We start from the raw sequence: 20,690 nt of genomic DNA, 5'->3' as shown, positions 1-20,690 counted from the left end.
AACACCAAGAGAGTGAGTGCTTGTCGTTTGATTTTCCTGTTATATACGTACATCTCATCTACAAATGCATTTACCTTGCCAATCAATTTGTCTTCTTCTTCCTCAATTGAGTGTCAGCAGTGGTTTTTACACCAAACTAGTGACTGAAGAGATATGCTGATTCCCACTTGGGGCAACACATTTTCTTTTGTTGTGAGATACATGTACATGTGAGCAAGACATTGAGAAAAGAAAAGAAAACCCTGCACTATCTGTAAATTTGCTTTAAATTTATTTGAAATAAGTATGTCCACATGTACTGTACCTATTCAGCTGTAGCTAGTCAGTACTAGATCTCAGGCTTGCTCAGTACTGCCCATGATTAAATCAGGTGTTACAAATTAGTTTTTAACCTAGCAGTGACTGCTTAGGAGTTGTTCCCCTCCCTGCCAACCCATACAACACCACGGCATCGTGTTGTGTCTAATTGAAAATAAGTTGCTTCGGAACACCCAAACTCCATCTGCATTCAATGAGTGTTGTTAATTTTTGATCACATGGACATTGCACATCTATCCCGATACCTCTCATAAGTAAAAGTACAAGTCCAAGTCTTATTTGTTAAGCGCACAGTTCTTGTTTTTTCTAAATCCCTAGAAAGCTGTCAAATTAGGTCAAAACCACAAAAAAACACTACAAATGAAAAGTGTACAATTTCATGTAACTTATTATAAAAAATGTCCAAATTAGGAGAAACATCAAAAGTTTCGAAAGGCATATCTTTCAATGCATTGTTGCCATGTAAATGTATAAAAGTGACATTATCAATGGCATGATGCTAGATGTACACGTATATGGGCAATAAAAGTACCAGACTCCTGAGTCAGATAAATGTAGAAAAAGTCGCACCAGTCACAAAGTTCAGTGGATTTTGTGTTTTTTTTGTTTTTTTTTTAACTGTTTCCTTTCTGTCCTACAATTTATAACACCCTGTTGGTTGAATAGGGGTCATTTCCTGCACTTGATGCCTTTTAGCCTAACCTCCAAAACAAGAATGAATCCAAGTTCCAAGAATTTGGCCAATATATTGAAATCATGACCTAATTTCACCTCACAGGATGTCATCACCTGCATTTGAAACTCTCAAAGGAAGCATTTTTTGGACAGACTATTGACACTTCAATTTTCATTCAATGTCACAGCTTTAGGACTCCGGGAGTTATGGGTGTCCTGCTATTTAAATGTAGGTTCCTGAAAGTAGCCTTACATGTAACTGATACAACTGCAAGGTCTTTAAGAACAACATTTTGTTGCCACTCACTACCTTTTTCTTGACTGTGCTGGCACTGATTTCAAACTGCATAAAATTAGTAATGACTTGATCAAGACAGCAGGGTTTGCATGGGTCATGGAAAACCCTGGAAAATCATGAAATTTTTTAGTTTCATTTTCCAGTCCTGGAAAATTTTCATTGTGGGTCACGGAAAGTAATTGAAAATTACATTCATTTAATAAATCACTTAGAAAGCATCCTTGTAGGGAACAAAAAAGGAAGAAGGTGAAAAATTTCAAGAAAGGAAAAGGAACCAAGAAACAGATCTTCTATTGTCACTGAGTAGAAATAAACACTGCACATTTTGACACAGACTGTATATAATGCAAATGCTTTGTCGATATTTTAAGAAACCATACAACACTTCTTAAATTTGAAAACATGCTTCGACAGAAACTTCTGTCATCTTCAGTTTAAATTACAAAGCACAGAGTTGAATATATAGTGTAAACTAGTGCTTTGTCATGGAAAACTTAAAAAGGTTATGGAAAATCATGGAGTTTTGAAAACTTGCCCAAAAGAGTATGAACCCTGAGACAGTTAAATTCCACAAAATAATGATGCTGTAGCCAATTGAAATGGTTTTAGTATTAGGTTTTGAAAACATGATTACAAAATAATGAAATATTAATTGTGGGTACTTAATATCCTACTGTCAATAATTTAATCTTGATGTATTCGTAGGTACACAGCTGCCTGTTCCAAGTTGCTTGTTCAATATAAGGTATGTAGCATGTATACTGTACGTAGCTACATACATCTATTTAAAGCATTAAAAAATAAAATTACATTAAAAAATACATAGTTGTTTACTGAAAATCTTAAGTTGAAAACTTAAAACTTATGTTGTCCGATTTTGCCTTGATGATGATGGAAGTACATGTAACATCAAAATGTCGGCCAAGTTACATTAGTTTTAATTTTTCTACAATGAAAATGAGTTTTAATAGGTAGGCCCTATGCAAAACAATCTCCTCTAAAAAGGAATAAAAACTAGAAAAAAATTTACAGGTAAGGTTAAAAAATGAAATAACTGAGGAAGGAATAAAAAAAAATTGTTATTAGATTAATTGGAAGAAAGATTTAATACCTTTTCTGAGCTGACTGGGGTTCAGTTGCCAGCCTCTACAACATTTGTTGGTAAAGGCCTGAAGTAATACATGTAATTATTATTGGACAACATTATCTTGCAACTTGTTGCACAACAAATGTTGCATTGCCAGTTGCAATTTTTAATTATTGGATAGTTTAATAATTATTTGAAAAACAGGGTTCTTGAAATTATACATATGTAATGTAGAATTGCCATCATGAATTTGACAAAAAGAGAAGTTTTGTCACGAAGAAAAATCCCTGCAGGCAGACACTTCCAAGATATTGTATAACATTCTTTACATTTATAGTTGTAAAATTAGCAATGTCAAAACTATTATTGATATGATTCAGATTAGTGAACTTCACATTTTTACCAAATAATTTTTACCATAATAATTTTTACCAGTATCATGATGGTTAATCTATTATTGCACCCAAATTTTCATAAATTTTTTTAAATCTGCTGAGTACTTATTTAAAAATGTCAACATGCTAACTGCAATTTGATTTGTCAGTGAAGATCACTTGTAAAATCAGAACAAACTCCCCTGGTTGAACACTGTCTTACTAATCTGTCATTATTGTTTTTAGGCTGCCTTCAAGCTTGTTCAATCAGCTGAATACCCAACAGTAGAGGCTTTTATGAAAAAGTTCAGGGTGAGGACTGGCAATGATCAAAGATAAGGAAGTGCCTTTGATGATCTCGATCCCAGGCTCTCTTTCCTTTGCCAAGTTGGTGATGATGTCATCCGCCCCTGCAAAATCTGTTGGGGATGCCAGATATGTATCCCAAGATCCAGTCATTTGTTGATTGTCCCATACAATCCCAACTCCAATCTGTATTAGGAGTACGTTCTTCTATATCAAACACAATAATAAATTTATTTTTGTTAACACAGTATGGGCCAAGGGGTGTTTATATGCACATGCATTTGCGAGGAAAAAACCCAGTATGGAACACCGTAGAGTAATCATGGTAAGGTTTTCCTCAAAACAGCATTCCAACCAAAATAGATCATTGCTGTATAAAATTGCATTTTCAATCAGCCGTAGATTCTCCAAAAGAGAGTGGAAGTAGGAAAGATGATTAATGGTAGAAAAATTCCTCATGTTCCATTCTGAACAGGAAACAGAAATCCCTCTGTTCCATATCCATGGTTTTATATGGGAGTTTCCCCACCCCCCGGCATCCAAAACACTCTGAACATGATATGGTTTGAATGTGCATACACATATATCCCGGGCATACATATGGTTATCAGCATGTACCTTTTGCACCAGGTGCGAACTCATCTTAAAGTCATGTTGGTTGATTGTTTTGTTTGGGTTTATTTTACCTGTGTCAGAAATTTTTGTAAGGGACAAACATTGACAGCTGCCTGGATATGTAAAGTTAATTATACGCTGTTTCATTTTAACAGCTGGATTGTCCTGCAGCATTAGAGAGAATAAAAGAAGGCAGACCAATAACCATTAAAGATGACAAAGGCAACACCAGTAAAGCAATAGCTGACACAGTTTCGGTAAGTTAATTTGGGTTTTCAGTCTTAACTTTTACATCCATGGCTTAAGCCAACTCATGCGAAGAAGTAGTTCTGAAGTCGGTCTTGAACAAGTGATAAACATGTGTTCTTTCCTTGTTGAAACATACCATGTTTTTACCTTGCTATCTACGAGACTGCATTAATGTCACAATGTTTATATTCGAATCTTTTATTGCAGCTTTTTATAACAATTATGGACAAACTACGGCTTCAAATCAGAGCAATGGATGAGGTAGGTAACTCAAATTTTTCGAGGCCCTTTGCAAAAATTTGTTACCCCCTAATTTACTTTGGCTGATATTTTCGCATGATTGTTGTGCCGTTAATGCTAGTTCTATAGTATGGTTACTTTGCTATATTTACATTAAGTTTTAACCTCGTCTATTATTTTGGTGTATATATGTTACTATTTATTGTACTTGTAATGTGCAATAGATCATATATATTTGACATGTTTTGGGCACAACAAATAATAAATTATCATCATCATCATTATTATTATTATTATTATTATTATTATTATTATTATTATTATTTTGTGGAGCGTGCTCCTATGCCTAAGGGAATCGAGAACCCAAGAAGGAGGAACTTAGATGTTAAGGACAGGGATCTAGAAATAGAGAAGGGTCAAGCAGGACTTCCCTAGACTCAACGGATATACATGTAGATACTTTATTATTGGGTTGTACATAGAAATTTTCATTTTTTAATTTATAGACAATTGTTTATATCTGCTCTGTTGAAAACCACCAGACCACCAAGAAGTCTTTTTTAACTATAGCTTTACCAAAACTTGTTAATTTGAATTTGTATTTTGATTTTTCAATGAGAAGAGGTAATAAAACTATTATTATTATTATTATTATTATTATTATTATTATTATTATTATTATTATTATTATAACAATTATGGACAAACTACGGCTATTATTATTATTATTATTATTTATTATTATAAATAATAATAAAATCTTTATTAAAATATTCCACACAAATTGCTATTTACAAGTTAAAAGTATATAAAAAAAGAGCTATTAAAAACCTATTTACAATTCATTTCAATTAAAAAAAGAATATTTTCAAGCAAAATTTCAGTAATAATTTTTTTTAAATATTGGATTGTGAAAAAAAAAACTGAGACTACTTTCAAGAATAATGTTTTTGTAAAGAAAAAGAAAAAAAAAACAAATGTCATGAAGTTTTAAAAAAATGAAATTCGGCAGTTTAAAATCAGTTCCACTTGATAAACAGAAAAGAAAAAAAAATGAACAAAATACGCATCTCTCAAATGGCCCCTTCTACAGTTTCAATGTCAATGTCCGCGTCGTTCTTGATGGCACGTTGAATTCTTCGTAATGTCCTAGAACCTCTAAGACAGACGAGGGCAGATCGTAACAGTGCGAATGAAATTCGGCTTCTGATCCATTATCATTATTATTATTATTATTATTATTATTATTATTATTATTATTTTTGTTATTGTTATTGTTATTGTTATTGTTATTGTTATTGTTACTGTTATTATTATTATTATTATTATTATTTAATCAGTAATGATTTCTTGAAACATAAGCAAGCGAAAATTAAAGTTAATAGCCGACGTTTCGGCATCATCGTGACACCATTCTCAAGGCAAAGTGGATAAATTAATGCGAAGATTTGATTTCTATACTCTACAGTCTCTACAAATTAGCATATTCACAATGGATCACAACTTCTTCCGGTGAATACCTTTGCGCGAATCGAGTCTGTTTGCACGTTTAGGGATGGTTTAAGTTTTCTTATGAAAAGCATCTCCTTAATTAGGCAATCAAATTATTATTATTATTATTATTATTATTATTATTATTATTATTATTATTATTATTATTATTATTATTATTATTATTATTATTATTATTATTATTATTATATGACACAAATAATGGATCAGAGCATTAACTCTGCCGTGTATTTTAAATTGCTAAGTGAACTCATAAATTTCCCACTGAGCGTTAGCCTTGAGTAAGCAAATACGAGACCACACAAGGCAAAGAAAAAAATCTTCGTCCTCGGCGGGACCTTGCTCCCATCTGACCTCGAAGCTTAGTCAGCAATTTCTCAGAAATATGCCCACTCTTTTGTGCTGGCCATGCACAAAAATTTGGTATATACTGTTAAAACTAGCAGTAATCACAGATTATATGGGGTGCATTCGATACCTTCCATAGCACAAATTGAGCTATGGTGGGCCCCTTCCTGTTCGTTTCAAACAATTATTCACCTTGACCAGTGTCTAGGGTGTAACCTGTGATCAGGCGTTATTTTTTTCGAGGGAGCGCGAAAGTGTGGCAGCGCGAGAGCCGGCGGTCCAGTCTCGCGCTGCCTCACTTTCCGGCGCGCTCCCCTGAAAGAAAAAAACAACAACGGCTGATCACAGGTTATTAAGGGTGAAGGTAAGTAAATATCCACCATTGGCCTCTAATTATTCTTGGTAATTTATAACAGATCCATCCCGATCTAAGAGACCTGATGGACACAATGAACAGCCTCAGTGCACTCCCTGAAGATTTTGAGGGGAAAGTGAAGGTCAACCACTGGTAAGTGTTCAATATCTTATTTTATGTGCATAAATACAATATAGAGTTAGGCATCATACCAGCAACAACAATACAGACTTTATTCGTGTGGCATTGTGTAAAATTATTTACGCACAGATTTAGAAGGCTACGTTCCTATTACAAAGAAGTTTGACATTTGAATAGCTTTGCAAAAATGATTAGATCTGAAATCGTTTTGCGCTACACACTTACAAAATCGGTACGTTACAAATTTCATCTGATATCAAAGCAACCTATGAAAGTTCTGTATATCCCAAGATATTAACTTTGTCTGGCAAATTCATCGTTAATTCTCGTGCTCTGTATACGAGAAGTTGAAATAGTTTGTCTTTTAAGGATGTTACTGCACATAAGTTCTGCGCCTACTAATACAGACATTTTTTTTTTTGCGCGGTTTAAAACTATGCAGAGAAAGCAGAACTTAGCAAATGCTCTTGGTATCCAAAAGGAAATTTGGGGGTAACCATGCATTTTTCAGAGATAATAAAGCTTCATATTGGAGAAAAACGCCATACATTGCTTTATATGTTACTGTTTTTTAGAATAATTGCTGCATAATTATCTCTAAGAAATGCGTGGTTACCCCCAATTTTCTTTTTTGATTTCAGTAGTCCTTGCTGAGATCTGCTTTCCCCGCATAGTCATAAACCACACTAAAATACTTCTTTATTAGTAGGCACCGTCCTTAATAGGACCCCTTTCTTGAAAGAAGCCCCCCTAAAATCATGAAAGGGGCTTACTGGGCCCTCAAAAGCAAATTTCTAGAATAAATCCTGGCATTATTTCCGGTCTTGGCTTGGCAATTTCCGAACGTAATCTTTAACGATTAGTGTTAGGTCTTGAGAAATGTTGTTCCCACGATCAGGGAGAAATGGACTGCCGGTTTCTAGGTTAGGAAAAATCAGGTCAATTCACATCAAGTCAAGGGAATTCCAAGTCCTACCTCCAATTCATAACAATGTTCTGAAAATTAATTTTGCCTTTAATAAAGATGCTTTTCTTCTTGGCCAGTTAGTATTGTTTCCCTGATGTTTATGGTTTCACTGCAAAAGCATTTATCATGCTTTGACAGTAACACGTATTAAGGAGTTGTTTGTTATCCCAAGATAAACATTATTTACTATGCACACTGAAGAGAGGAAGGGTAAATCGTTCCGTTGGATGGTTATACAAGTAGTTTTAACAAAAGCGGGGCGAATAACTTTCTACTTCTCAAGAAAATTCAACCTAATGAACCGAAACCGGATAACAGTTGATGCCAGTTAACTGATTTGAACTCTGCGTACTGTTGTTTGAATTGCAGGTACGAGACCTTAAGCAGCATGAAAGCCAGTGATGAACTTACAGACGAGCAAGTGCGGCAGATGTTATTTGACTTGGAGCAAGCGTATAACGCGTTCAATAGATCACTGCAGCACACATAGTAAACAGGCATGTTGTAAGAAATAGGTGAAATTTGATTCCAGTCTTCTGTCTTGTAACCTATATAGCTGGCGGTATTGTCCGCGCGTGGCTTCGCTGCTGGTTCTCTTGCTCTGCCGCCCAATCTTCACCTTCGCCAGCTACGTATGTAGTCAGTCTTGTGAGAAATTTAACAACTGCGATTAGCAAATAGACAGCTTCTGGATATGAACAAGCGCGCTCTCTGATTGGCCCCTTATAGTAGGTTTTTGGCTCGTATCCTACGAGTAGGAAAGTCGCGCGAAAATAGAGAAAAAAAAAGGAAACTTTTGAACAGAAAAGTTTCTTTGGTAAGTTAATTCTAATATTCTAATACAGACCTTGTTTCTTAATTGTAATAAGACTCGGCTGCATGAGTGGAGTAATTGTTAAATACAATAAAAGCTATTAAACTCGTTCAATAATGGACGAGCATAGTTGGGCTCATAAATTCGTCAAAAACAGAAAAATATCCAACAATATATACCATTGTAAATAATTTTTTTGTTTAACTCTCGCTCTGAAATAAAACGTTTTCTTGAGCATAATTCCTTTAATTGCACAACCGTTTCCACGTTCTGAGGCAAACACAAACGAGCGATTTGGAGCATGTCAAGTAGTGTGGTTCTAATTCGGTCCAAAAGTGTGAACGGTACTTCCTTGTGGTGCTGTTTGAGTTGCACAAGATATTGTAACTTTTGGGTGTGGATAAATTTTCTCAAGTTCGACCATTCTTACGAAAGCTTTTACCAATATCTTTTAAACAAAATTTGGAAATGTTTTGCCAGTACATAACAAGCGCGCTTTGTGAGTTTTTTTTTTTTTTTTTTTTTCTTCGAAAGAAATTAAATTAAGATGAAATGACCTTCGGTGTTTTGCTAGAATTACTGTGAGGTCATCAAATCCAACTGCCATGCTTAATCTTAACGGGAAGGTAAATATCCGTGAGAAACTCGAAGGAAATGAAAGAAAGAGCTTGAATCTCTGCCTTGTATCCCATGATCAACATGGCCTCAATCTGAAAACATAAATAGATGCGAAAGAGTTTTAAGCCGTCGTATTTTTTAGTTGTTCGTAGTAAAGGGACGCGTCATCACAATACTCACAACCTCCTTCCCCCCGGAAGAACGGGAGCAAGGAGGATCTTATCCTGCTAACGCAGACGTAATTTCGTCTGCGTGCGCAGGCTAGGGGGATCTTGGGAGTTGGGATAATCAGTATTCTCGTTCCCAAAGCACCCTCTCCCTCAATGAGCGGTGCCCGGTCACCGACACCTGTTCTTTGTGTCCAGGCCGCGGAGGACAAGAACAAAAGACTACCCTAGGGACCAGAATAGACCGGTTTTGTCACTCGGCGGCCATGTCAAGTCTCAGGAGAATAAAAAGCTTTGTTTTTGCACGGCAAGCCTCGCACTGATTTCGCGTCTGGGCGAGGCTCGCTGTGCAAAAACAAAGCTTTTTATTCCTCTGAAAATCAACATGGCCCCGCGTGACAAAGGTCTATAAACAATCGGCTCAACCGCGAGTCGAAAAGGGCGATGATTTTCTTCCTTCGTGGATTTCTTATCGCCCGAGGATAGGCATTTGCAAAGAAAAAATTGGTTAAGCATATCCATTTGAAGTACTATTTAGATAGTCCATATTCAAGCTTTTGCTGTGTTTACAACAATCGTTCAAAACGTCTTGGCCTATCCCTTTCACCGTCGTGTCTTCAAAATCTCAGTAGAGTTTTGCAGCTTTCACGTACAGATAAGAAGAAGCCGAATACGGGCTCTTTCGAGGTATATTTTTTGTATAAATATTCTTTTTTTAATACCTCTTGTACCCAGTCCTCCTGTGATTTAATGAAGGGTCTCTCAAGGAGCTCGCGTGCCTTGATCTTATCTCGGTCGGTCAGCGGTATCAGCTTGTCGTGTGGAATAGACAACCTAGAATAAGAAAGAGAGTCAGAGATGGTTTAAACACTATGAATAGGATGGTGTCTCGTGAATTGATTCTACAGCTCTGTGGGATGAGAAACGCAAGTTAAGACATCTTTCAGACATGCAGAAACTGGTTATCCAAGAGAAACTTAGCTCTGTATTTAGTTTTTGAATAAAAGACAAAACCAAAGAATTCAGGGGCCGAGACTTTTCTTGTGCTTGTTTTCCAGCGCTTGGCGCCGGTTTCTGTTGTTGCTTCGATTGCGTTATGTATTTTTATTCCACTTGCGTAGCCAAATTCGGTGACTTTAAATTACCTTTGGCCACTAGATAGTCCATACTCTTAAGGGTCCTTTGAACTGGCCAGATAGTTCAGGTATGTGCTATAACTTTGATGGCAAACTTTGTAAAATCAATTGATATGCACTACTAGTAGCAGGAATTCGACTGAAAGAATCACCAGATGGTACTGTCCGGTCCGGCTAGCTATTACAGAGATTTAGAATCGCGTTTACGGCAACTGAACGCGAGATTCGAGTTTGTAATTTTCTTGAAAAAGTGAGTACAAAGATGAGAATAGTACAATACTGCTCTATTTTACTAAGAAATTGAAAACAGTTAGCGACAAATGTAGGACAAACACGGTTACACGAATGGTTATTTCTGCCGTTTCCCGTTCTAAATCTCTAAATTCTTAATCTCTATTCTCCGTGTATTTTTGCTAAATGATATACACGACAAAATTGCTTTAATACTTATTGATGTCACTGGGAAGAACACCGAGCCACTTTATAACAGGAACTGTCAAACTGTGCGCATCAAACGACATGGCCTGAAATACAAAGAAAAGAACATACTTCGATGCGATTATATACTGACTTCCAGTGGTAACAAGAGCCACAGTTTATATTAGCCATCGCCCGTGGAAGGGGTAAAAGGGAGAGAGAGAAGAACTGTGAATCTCCCGTCGCCAACTCCTTTCCGTGGATGCCATGCAGATTAAAATTTATAAGTAAATTAGATTGTACAACGCACAAATATAACTGATAGACCAATGTAAAGTGAGCTCAGTACCTTAGAACCAAACTTGTACACACTAAGGATCTCAATACCTGCGAATGATAAACAAACGTATGACTGCTTATTTATAATTTGTGTGTGAGGGGGAGGGGCGGGGGGGGGGGGTGTTATTACTATAAGAATTTGTTATTTGTTATTTTCTTTAGTAAGTCCTTTATTTAAAGTGGGTAGCACTTAACAGTGTACAACACTATTAGACATATAGTCCTCTATCTGACTAAATTAAAACCAACGTATAATAGTATAAACAAAATACTTATGTATGTTAAAAATTCCAATATTTACAAGTACAGAAATTGCTCCAAATTACTTAAAATTTTAACGAGGCCTGCCAATCTCTCTCTCTCTCTCTCTCTCTGACAGACAAATCTTAACATTTGACTTGAGGTGCGTGAGTATTTGAAAAGGATCGCTCGCAAATAGTTTTTCCTTCTTTGCTTATAACCTCTAAGAAAATAATCACGGTTATCAGAATGTTCATTACGATATATGGCAATGTGTAGTTGAGAATCAAAATGGTCAGATATCAAATGTGGAGTGACCGTATTTAAAACATCACCCATAAACTTGCTCTCCATCGATACTGCACAAGCATATAATTCTAAGTTTCCTCTGATGGATAGAAGGGAGAGTCATTTTATGAGATTACTTACCATGGGGATCAGCGTCCACTAGGGCTAAGATAGGTATTTGAAGAGTGCACCACAATCGGCGGACTATCATCCGGGTATTAACATCCGGGAATCCTTTACCCTAAAAATTTAGTACATGGCGATGTTAGAGGCGAGAGAAGAAAGAGAAGAATGGGAACACAGGCGAATGGTGTGGTGTGGTGTATGAGCTTAGACATGCGGCCACAGTGTTTTCCTCTGCTGGAAAATGCTACAGTCAAACAACAACATTCTCATTTATAGGACAGTGTGGTTAGGTACATTCCTTATTTCCTTTCGCAATTTTCTATAAAGAGTTAAATCGCAGAGTGTTGAAATTAAAGGAACATTTAGTTTTGAAAACGGAATTGTAGACTCTGTAAAACATACCTTAAAACAGCTGCCCTGTAGAATAATTCAAGCGTTTATCTATTTCGATTTTGATCATCTTCAAATCGAAAAAGAAGGAAAGGTTACGAAACAGCATCATTCAATACTGATAAAGCGTGATTTACCACTTCAGATGTACGCAAACATTAGGTCCGAAAACGGGTGGAGATATTTCAGCCGAACTCCAAAACGGATGTGGAAATTTTCATATATCTGTCAGCAAATGGGACAGGATTTGGAGAGCTAGCGGTATACCCCAGTAAAAAAACCAAGGATTAACATCTCCCCGGCCGGCATGTGTATAGTAAAAGGTGAACTTTCTGTGGAAAACAAATTAGCTAGTCACTCAAGACCACTTAAGTTATACTTACAGTAATGACAATACACGGGTGAAGCTTCTGTAAAACGTTGTCATCCAAGAGCCGTTGGAAAGATGCCTCTTTTTCAACAATTAGCACAAACTTGGCATCTGAATGTATATCTAGTTAATCACATGTTAAGGCCATGAAAAAAAAAAACATGCATTGTACACAATCACATGAAACGGAGAAGAAACTCGTTGATTTGCTAGCTTGGTTATTATTATTTTTTTCTTTCGATTACGGAAGTCTATGAAAGACCACCTCCACCCCCACCCCCTCCCCCACTAGCGCTTTCTAAAATTCTTGTTCTTCAAGGATACCGTATATCCCCTGGACGTGTGATGGCACTAGGGTACCCTGAGGACGCAATGAGGTCAAACAATGTAACAGTAACAACAAAAGGGACCAACAGACACAAGGGAGTTTAAGAGGCTACTATATACGGGCAAGGCAACGATAACGCCAGAAAACAATAGGATTTAATAAGGGAAAAACAAAGGCCATGCACGTGCGTTATAAATTTTTGTACATTTCTCCACCGTTCTCGGCCAATGAACGACGTGAAATGACCAAATTCAATATTTTTTCTGGAAAACGTGAGTAGTGACGGTAAATTTTTCATTCTCTATCTCAACTTGAGTGCCGTTTTCACCTTTTCTGTTACTGGATAGTTCGGCCACATTGTACAAGTTGAACGAAATGGAATAATTGCGCAGTAGTTGAAGTGACGCGAACTTATCAATTTTCAAGCGACGTTTTCGTTCCTGTTGCCGTCGTGGTTGCTTAAAGTTCCTACTATCAGACATGGCAATATGCACATATCGTGAGCAACGAAGGAGGTCATTCAACTGTCAGCCCAACCCCCACTCTCTCTCCGGGCTAATTCCTTACTCGCCCTAAATCTTCTCTGTTTTCCTTGTCGAAATTTTATCTTTTGTTTGCCCCACAACAGGATTACAGGTCGCCTGAATGGAAAAGACTTGGAACATGCATATGTTTGGTCATAAAACCGAGTAAAACAAACACCACGATCATGGGCTATGTCCGCCAGGCTATTGGTAGAGATCGTGTTTCCCTAAGTGTGACCAGGAACATGTTTCTGGCTTGTTGTGAAATGTAAAATCAGCAAATCAATGACGCATCAGAAAAGCAATAGGCCAATTCCCGAGTTGCTTTGAACCTCATCATGAAAGGGATGTTACACACAAGTTTTTATCATGAAAATTTGTTTCCATTCATATGCAAACAAAACTAATTTTCATATGCAAAGCTTTGCACTTAGCCTCGCTTTCATAATGAGGTTCACGGCAACTCGGAAATTGCGGAAATGGCCATTACCGAGTTGCTGGGAACCTCATTATGAAAGTCCAAAGGTTAGTTTTGTTTGCACATGAATTAAAACCAATCTTTTCACTTATCCTTGCATTCATAATGAGGTTCAAAACAACTCAGAAATGGCCTGTTGGATCGACTTCCATCTTTGTAATCCTTTACTTTATACCTAAATTGCTGGTACTTGTTCTGTTTTTCTCTGTAGAATCTTTGTACTCAATGTACAGTCAACTCTCTCATAGCGACCACCTCCCGTAAGAGACCACATTGTCGTGCCCCAAGGGTGGTCGCCCATGAGAGAGTTGACTGTAGTAGTAAATTTGATATTATTTGGCAATATGACAAAAGAATTCTGTAAACAAAATTTCAATGTTTTCTTGGGAACATTGTCCATTTAGTAACAGTGCTTTTATTGAAAAATGACTGTCCAACTACAAACCGAGCTTTTGTCCTTGCAATCCACGCAGGTCCCATCGTGTTCTTTGTACCTCAATTCTCCAGCAAGACAACCTTATAAATATCAAAAGAGAAGTTAAAACCAACATTTAATAGTTCTTCCTGCAAAATAGCTGCGACAAAATCAAGAGGATAATTAATACTAAATTTTCTCGCTCGCTTTCGCCGTGAATCTGCTGCCTCTCAAATTAGAAGGTGACAGGCAGCGATCTGAGGGCCTGTGTCTCCGGATAGCTATAAGTCAGCATTGTTGTTGACAACAGATAAGTGACTCAAATTAGTCAAATAACAACAGCAACGACATCAACAACAACAAAATCAGATGATATAAGAGGCTTGTCCCGCAAATAGCCACCACACAGCTGAAGGAAAATAAAATAAAACAAATACAAAAAAGGGGGACAAAGTCATCCTTAGCACTTTAGGCACAACTCCTTTTTTCTATTGCGCCAATAATATCACCTACAACGTAGGTAAAATAAAAATGACATATTTTGCTTATCCTTTGTGGAATGAATTTTGGAATGGAGTTCACAATTTGTGACAAGGCCAGCATTGGCTTCATTTTGCGAATAGCTAGCTCAACATGCTACTCAAGAAACGATTTGCCCTAAGACTGAAAGATCTCGAAATGCTAAAAGGAAATTATTAACACGCTACCTTTAGAAGCAGCAAGCTGAAAAATAAATGGAAATTACTGGGTTAGAGTTTATCGAACGCCAGTTAACTATAAAAGAAAAATATTTACAGTATTTGTGACAATAATTCTATTTCTTGAGTAAGTACAATTTTGACAAAAAAATCAGAACACCTTCTGTTCAAGAGTCTTCCTCCCTTCCATTTATTTATGAATATGCACTCGTCGATTTGGTGGAGAGCTCTCTGATTGTAGCATTTTCTCGACCAGTGAATGACAAGATATGGTGTTCAGCCTCATGGTATTTGGTACGTAGGTCTACTTCTTTCTATCATTGTGTTTCTTGCCGCTGCGATCAAACAAAAGCTTCCAAAGAAATGTGTCCCAAGGCACAATAGCAAACCAACAATGGTTTTCGTAACAGCAAGGGTACATAGTGTGTACAGATCTTCTCTTGGAGGATTTGGGGACATGTTTCCCGGCAAACATCTTCAGACTTCATTTCAAATCCAGACAAGAGCTTACATTTATTATCTTTAAGACCGTGCGAGCGTCCTAACTAATACAGACGTATTTTTGCACCGTTTATGATTAAGTACGCGGGAAAAGCTGATCTTAGTAAGGGCTGTTGGAATCCAAAACAAAAATTGGAGATAACCACTAGTAAACTTGTTGATAAAACTGTTCACAAAAATGATCGATCTAAATATCTTGGATAATCAGTGTCAGTATGGGCTTTTAAAATAGCACTGAGTCGTGAGATACCGGGGCTGCCAGATCCCTAAAGATAGTGTTTCCAAACCTTCGACTTACAACTGACTAAACAGGTGATGACGACTCCAGCCCCGAGAGCACTACAAGATAGACGATAGACTGCATATGATGATGTGTTGGGACAGGGCTTCTTAATTCATGTTATACCAATGTTGGAAGATAAGTCAGTTGTAGTTTTAAAGAAACTCACCACATGTAAACAGTGTCTTGGTACCCTGAACATGCACGCAAGGTTGTCTATGATCTCATCTACTACGCTCTGACTCCCAAAGAACACCACATCTGAGTAATATATGTCTCTGAAGAAGGTATTTTAAGCTAGTAAGCTTTTTTTGTTCGCTTGATAGTTCGACAAGACTATGCTAGTCCGATTATTTGTAACTTAGCGAGGGAGCTGGCTGGTTGTTTTAGATAGATAGTTCGTTTGTTAATTTCTTTTTTTCACTAGTTTTTTGGTTGGTTGGTTGGTTGGTTGGTTGGTTGGTTATTTTATGGTTGATTGGTTTGTTGGTTAGCTGGTTATGCATATATATGGTTATGGTTAGTTAGTGAGTCAGTGGAACAACATATTACTTTAGATTTTAGTTGAGTTAGCGTGTAATGCAATAGTATAACTAACATCTAAGATTAGTACGTACGTGTAAGTAATTTAAGGGTTCCGAAGTTGTATATTGTAAACTCCGCAAGTTGTGTTCACTTGCAAGTAATGTAAGAAAATATTTTATGCAAGTACAATGTTGTTAATAATGTATGTCGCAAGTGTCATTGTAAAGTCAGTAAAAACCTAGTTTAACGGCCTAGCTGCCACGAGTCTCCTGTAGTTCAGTGGTACAGTAATCAGAAGGTTATATGTTCGACTCATGTACGCTGGGAGAACCCGTGTCACTAACTGAATAGCACATCATTCGCAGTAAAATCGTAGTTAGTGAATGAGTTATCTGGCCGGCTGGTGCAGATAGTCATGGTTTCCATGAGATTCCCGTCGGTTACTCGGATTCTTTTGTTTGTTCCACTCTCGTGACAAGGTAATTGTTCTTATTTCATGATCGAGATAAAAATGAACGGGGAATTAAGTAAAGACCGTCTAACTTAGCCATATTTCACATACATATGAGTCCTATCTCCTGGCTATATTGTCTGCCCAGTTCTGATATCATTTTACTAACCTTTTAGTCGCATAGGTGTCTTGTTGTAGAAGTCGGTAACAAAATGCCATGACCCTCACTGTTGCAGCTAAAAAATAAAACATGATAAAAAATCTCCCCCAACTTTACATTATTCTTTCTATTACGAGAGTTTTTTTTTTAACGACGCCTTTTTCAGACTGTCTGGTATTATATAAGTGTTATTTAAGGGCGGTGCATGGTGCATCCTAATACAGAAGTATTTTTGCACAGTTTATCACTATGCAGGAAAAACTGTTCTTACTATAGGCTGCTGATCCAGAAAGAAAATTAGGGGGAGCGGGGCATTTATTTTTAGAGATAATTTAGCAACAATTATGCTAAAACGCAGTAAAATACAAAGTATAATGTTTGGCTTTTTTTCCAAATAGAAGCTTTCGGTTATTATCTCTGAAAAATGCATGGTTTTCCCCGATTTTCTTTTTAAATAAAAAGACCACTTGCTAAGTTCTACCTTCTCCACATACTTTTAAACCACTCAAAAATATCCCTATATTAGTAGGCACCACCCATAGGAAACCCGAGTATCTCGAGATGCGCAGAACGCATGCGCAGTAAAAAAGGTAGGCGCCGTCCTTATATTGATTGTTCATCTACAAATTTAGATTGCACTCAGGGTTTCCTTTGTTTCACATGTGATACGTACAGATAAAGACTGAACTGCAAGCAACCTGGCCGTACAGTCTTAATTGGAAAATACCCTTGAGGTAATGGATAACCGTTGTAGTTCTTATATATTTAGTTCAGCTACTCTTTCCCTTCCTGCTACAAATTTGGTTCGCCTTTAATTGAAACTAGATGAATCAAGACGCGTGTTCAAGACAGCACTGAGTGAGCGGCGGGTTAAGGATTGCATTCCTATGTGATCTAAACAAAAATTGAAAGGGAGAACTACAAGCTTGACTGCTAGCATCTTGTGGTTATATTACATCCAACTGCAACCCCATGATCTCGGAGTCAACATAAACGATTACAGAATGAACAATCTCATGCAAAAGACACCCATAAAAGGGAGTTATGTTACAAGTCTTATGAAAAGGTGCATGCAGAGTTGGGACAAAGTGAAAAATTCAACAAGCTTTTATTCTTAAAACCCTTTCTCCTCAATATATAGACTCTTAAAGGTACAAAGTAGCCATGAAACCAAGTAAAATGGTTTCCAAAGACAGTCTGAGGGATTATGGTAAAAGGGCATGTAAACAATTACAAAACTAGGTGGAATTATATAATTGCCTACCAAACTTTCCAACAGATGCTATGGAATCAAATCTATGTTCTGTTTGACTGATGTTATCGATCATTTCAATTCCAACCGCACCGTTAAACCTGTTTAACGAAAACACATGCAATTATTATGATACGTATTTGTATTCTTCGTTAAAATTATGTAAAAGAGGGTCATGAAATCATGAAAAAAATACTTTCTTGTTTTCATACCTCGTGTTCTTCCAAGAATGTCTACAGTTGTATTTCAAAGAAGGTGACTTTTCCTCGGACAGATCCTGAATAATTTTCAAAATGACACCCTCCAGTTTGGTAATAACTTCATCTCTGCAGTATGAAAGGAAGCTTAAGTTCTATCAATGCGTTTTAATCGCCACTGAAAAATGTGTAACTCTGTTTTGTTATTGACAGTTTCTTGGAAGGTCTTATTTTCAAGTGATCTTAAAATTATTGAAAATAAGCTGTTATTTTATGGGTAAAATGAAATATCGAACTTTGTTTAATTTTAAAAACGTGTCTCTATATCTCTCATCAATATAGGTTTGTTATTTTATGGGTAAAATACAATATCGAATTTTGTTTTAAAAACATGTCTCTGTATATAAGCTTATATCTCTCTGTTCTCTCGTCAACAATGTAGACTTAGCTTTTAATATCCCTCAATTTCATTGCTTAACAATTCAGAAGTTTTAACTCGATGTTAATCACAGACTAAATGCTACGGCAAAAAAGATAAGCATTGATTTTTTAAGGTCAAGTTATATTTTTCACTACATCGTCAGTTTGACTTTCAAAACATCAACTTCCAGAACTTCTAGTGCAATACTACTACAGGTTCCTACCTGGATAACCCCTTAGTTTTCACAACATTTTCCCTTTCTGATTCTTCATGTATTTTCTGGAGTCGCTCAATTCTACACAAAGACTGTAGTTGTATTTTAAGCTCATCAATGCAACGCCAAAACTCTGAATTCGAGCTCGCCGCCATGTTGAAACATTCCCATCATGCAATGCAAGTTTAACTCTAGTTTCTATGTTCCCTCGGACAACAAACCAGGAATATGTAGGAAAACGTAATATTGGTGAACTTTGATTGCAGTTCAATTACTGCTGAATAAAGATTTTTTTCGAAAAGACTTTTGCCCTTCACTCAGCTGACGAAAGTTATAATTAATCAACATTCAAGCAACTGGGCCCATGCAAATAAATGATTTATTGCAAATAACAACGAGTTAGTTTATGATGTAAAGTATATGAAATAATTCATATATGAACTGCGGATATAGATGAAAGTGAGAAGTGATCATCGCAGTGAATTTTCCAATTTATGCAATTGGAAATTGGAAGCCTGAAAAAAATTCAGGCTTCAACGGGATTCGAACCCGTGACCTCCGCGTTACCGGTGCGATGCTCTACCAACTGAGCTATGAAGCCACACACATTGGGAGCAAGGTCAATTGTAGGTTCCCATTTTCCCGTGAGAGGAGTGAACGATGTAAAGTATATGAAATAATTCATATATGAACTGCGGATATAGATGAAAGTGAGAATCATCCAGCTCAATTTTCGTGATTTTTCAGGACAAGTCAATTTACGTGTTGCTTTCATTTCCCTGGGGGGGGGGGGGGGGGTGTACTCCTCGGGAACCTGATTAACTTGCGGTGGGTGGCCCAGGTAAAAATCGAAACCCATTTTCTTGTAATCTCCTACTTTAGGCCTACTTCTCAGCTCAAAATGGCTCTCAAACTAACTTTTAGCGCTGTTTATCCCTACTATAAGGTTCCTAAAGCAACAACTCAGGCCACTCGAAAGTAGCCACTACTTCACTAGCCTGACCCCCCCCCCCCCCCCCCCCCGTCCCCACAAGGCATCAATTCTCGAATCTCTTTATGGCGGCCAAGTTACCTCATCACCTCTGTTGATAAAACCAGACATTCGTTAAAAAAAGAGCCAGATATTAACCCTTTGGCTGACGGGATTGCCTGTGTTGAGCTGTTAGCTTCGTATTTCAAGCTCGCCTGATTTTATTATTAAACCCAACCAATTTTGGAGCACAAAATTCTATCTAGCATCCCAAACGTTGTGTATGGCGCACGCACACAAATTTGAGGATGAATTTGGGCAAGTCTCTTTTTTGAACGTTTTTCAATCGCTCGCCACGTTAACTGTGAGGAGAAATTAGTTTTCGAACATCCGTAAAGTAAAAGACAAAAGTACCCGTCTCTCTATAACAGGTTGTAACGCGTGAGCCCGGAGATCTTATTGAGTTTTACGAATGAAAATGGTTTACTGAATTAAGGTGATTTCCCGAAATTTTCCGAGATTTGGATGGGAGCTAAACGGTACACACCGTTTTTGTTTATTTTAAGAGAAAAAAATCGAAATAAATACACAGCTCCTAAGTGACAACATAGATGTATTTTTATATCTGTTTGGGAAAGTCCTCATAAAAAAATCAGTTTTCCGTTGAAATTACTTTTCCATGGAAAAGAAACCGGTGCATTATCTACTTCTTCGTTGGTTTCAGCTCAGTTCTCAGTTGAGTCAAAAGAATAATTTGAAATTAATATTTTAGTTGAACAGGTAATTTAAACCTCAGTCACGCTAGCTTAGACCGTTTGCTATTTGCAACAAGAACACGTTCTCTTTCCAATTTAACGCAAACTAGCATCAGGTCGGGACCCACTCA

The 20,690-nt window shown here is 37.0% G+C and overlaps 2 protein-coding genes across 2 annotated transcripts in view; one reads left to right on the top strand and one right to left on the bottom strand.

The window, feature by feature from the left end:
• Positions 1 to 8,428, top strand: part of LOC146455818 (vacuolar protein sorting-associated protein 28 homolog) — a 16,866-nt gene extending 8,438 nt beyond the window's left edge. The window contains exons 4-10 of the mRNA XM_085093812.1: positions 1 to 12; positions 1,997 to 2,036; positions 2,999 to 3,064; positions 3,829 to 3,930; positions 4,130 to 4,183; positions 6,439 to 6,530; positions 7,855 to 8,428. The exon at positions 1 to 12 is cut by the window's left edge and continues 78 nt beyond it. Coding sequence (XP_084949938.1) covers positions 1 to 12; positions 1,997 to 2,036; positions 2,999 to 3,064; positions 3,829 to 3,930; positions 4,130 to 4,183; positions 6,439 to 6,530; positions 7,855 to 7,975 — 487 coding nt within the window. The 3' untranslated portion in view covers positions 7,976 to 8,428. The remainder of the gene's footprint in view (positions 13 to 1,996; positions 2,037 to 2,998; positions 3,065 to 3,828; positions 3,931 to 4,129; positions 4,184 to 6,438; positions 6,531 to 7,854) is intronic.
• LOC146455817 (meiotic recombination protein SPO11-like) lies at positions 8,094 to 18,999 on the bottom strand. Its single transcript, XM_085093808.1, has 14 exons — positions 18,844 to 18,999; positions 18,215 to 18,328; positions 18,015 to 18,103; positions 16,760 to 16,826; positions 15,784 to 15,892; positions 14,843 to 14,858; positions 14,166 to 14,236; positions 12,715 to 12,751; positions 12,404 to 12,513; positions 11,646 to 11,745; positions 10,987 to 11,024; positions 10,668 to 10,744; positions 9,807 to 9,918; positions 8,094 to 9,009 (listed from the first exon to the last, which is right to left on the bottom strand). The coding sequence occupies exons 1-14, from the start codon at positions 18,987 to 18,989 to the stop codon at positions 8,890 to 8,892; spliced, it is 1,206 nt and encodes a 401-aa protein (XP_084949934.1). The 5' UTR covers positions 18,990 to 18,999; the 3' UTR covers positions 8,094 to 8,889.
• Between the last annotated feature and the right edge of the window lie 1,691 nt (positions 19,000 to 20,690).

Source organism: Pavona decussata, unplaced genomic scaffold (genome assembly GCF_977016875.1).
Source record: "Pavona decussata unplaced genomic scaffold, jaPavDecu1.1 SCAFFOLD_269, whole genome shotgun sequence".
Taxonomy (NCBI): domain Eukaryota; kingdom Metazoa; phylum Cnidaria; class Anthozoa; order Scleractinia; family Agariciidae; genus Pavona; species Pavona decussata.
Note: the sequence above shows the minus strand (reverse complement) of the source record. Positions and strands in the feature narration are given on the sequence as shown.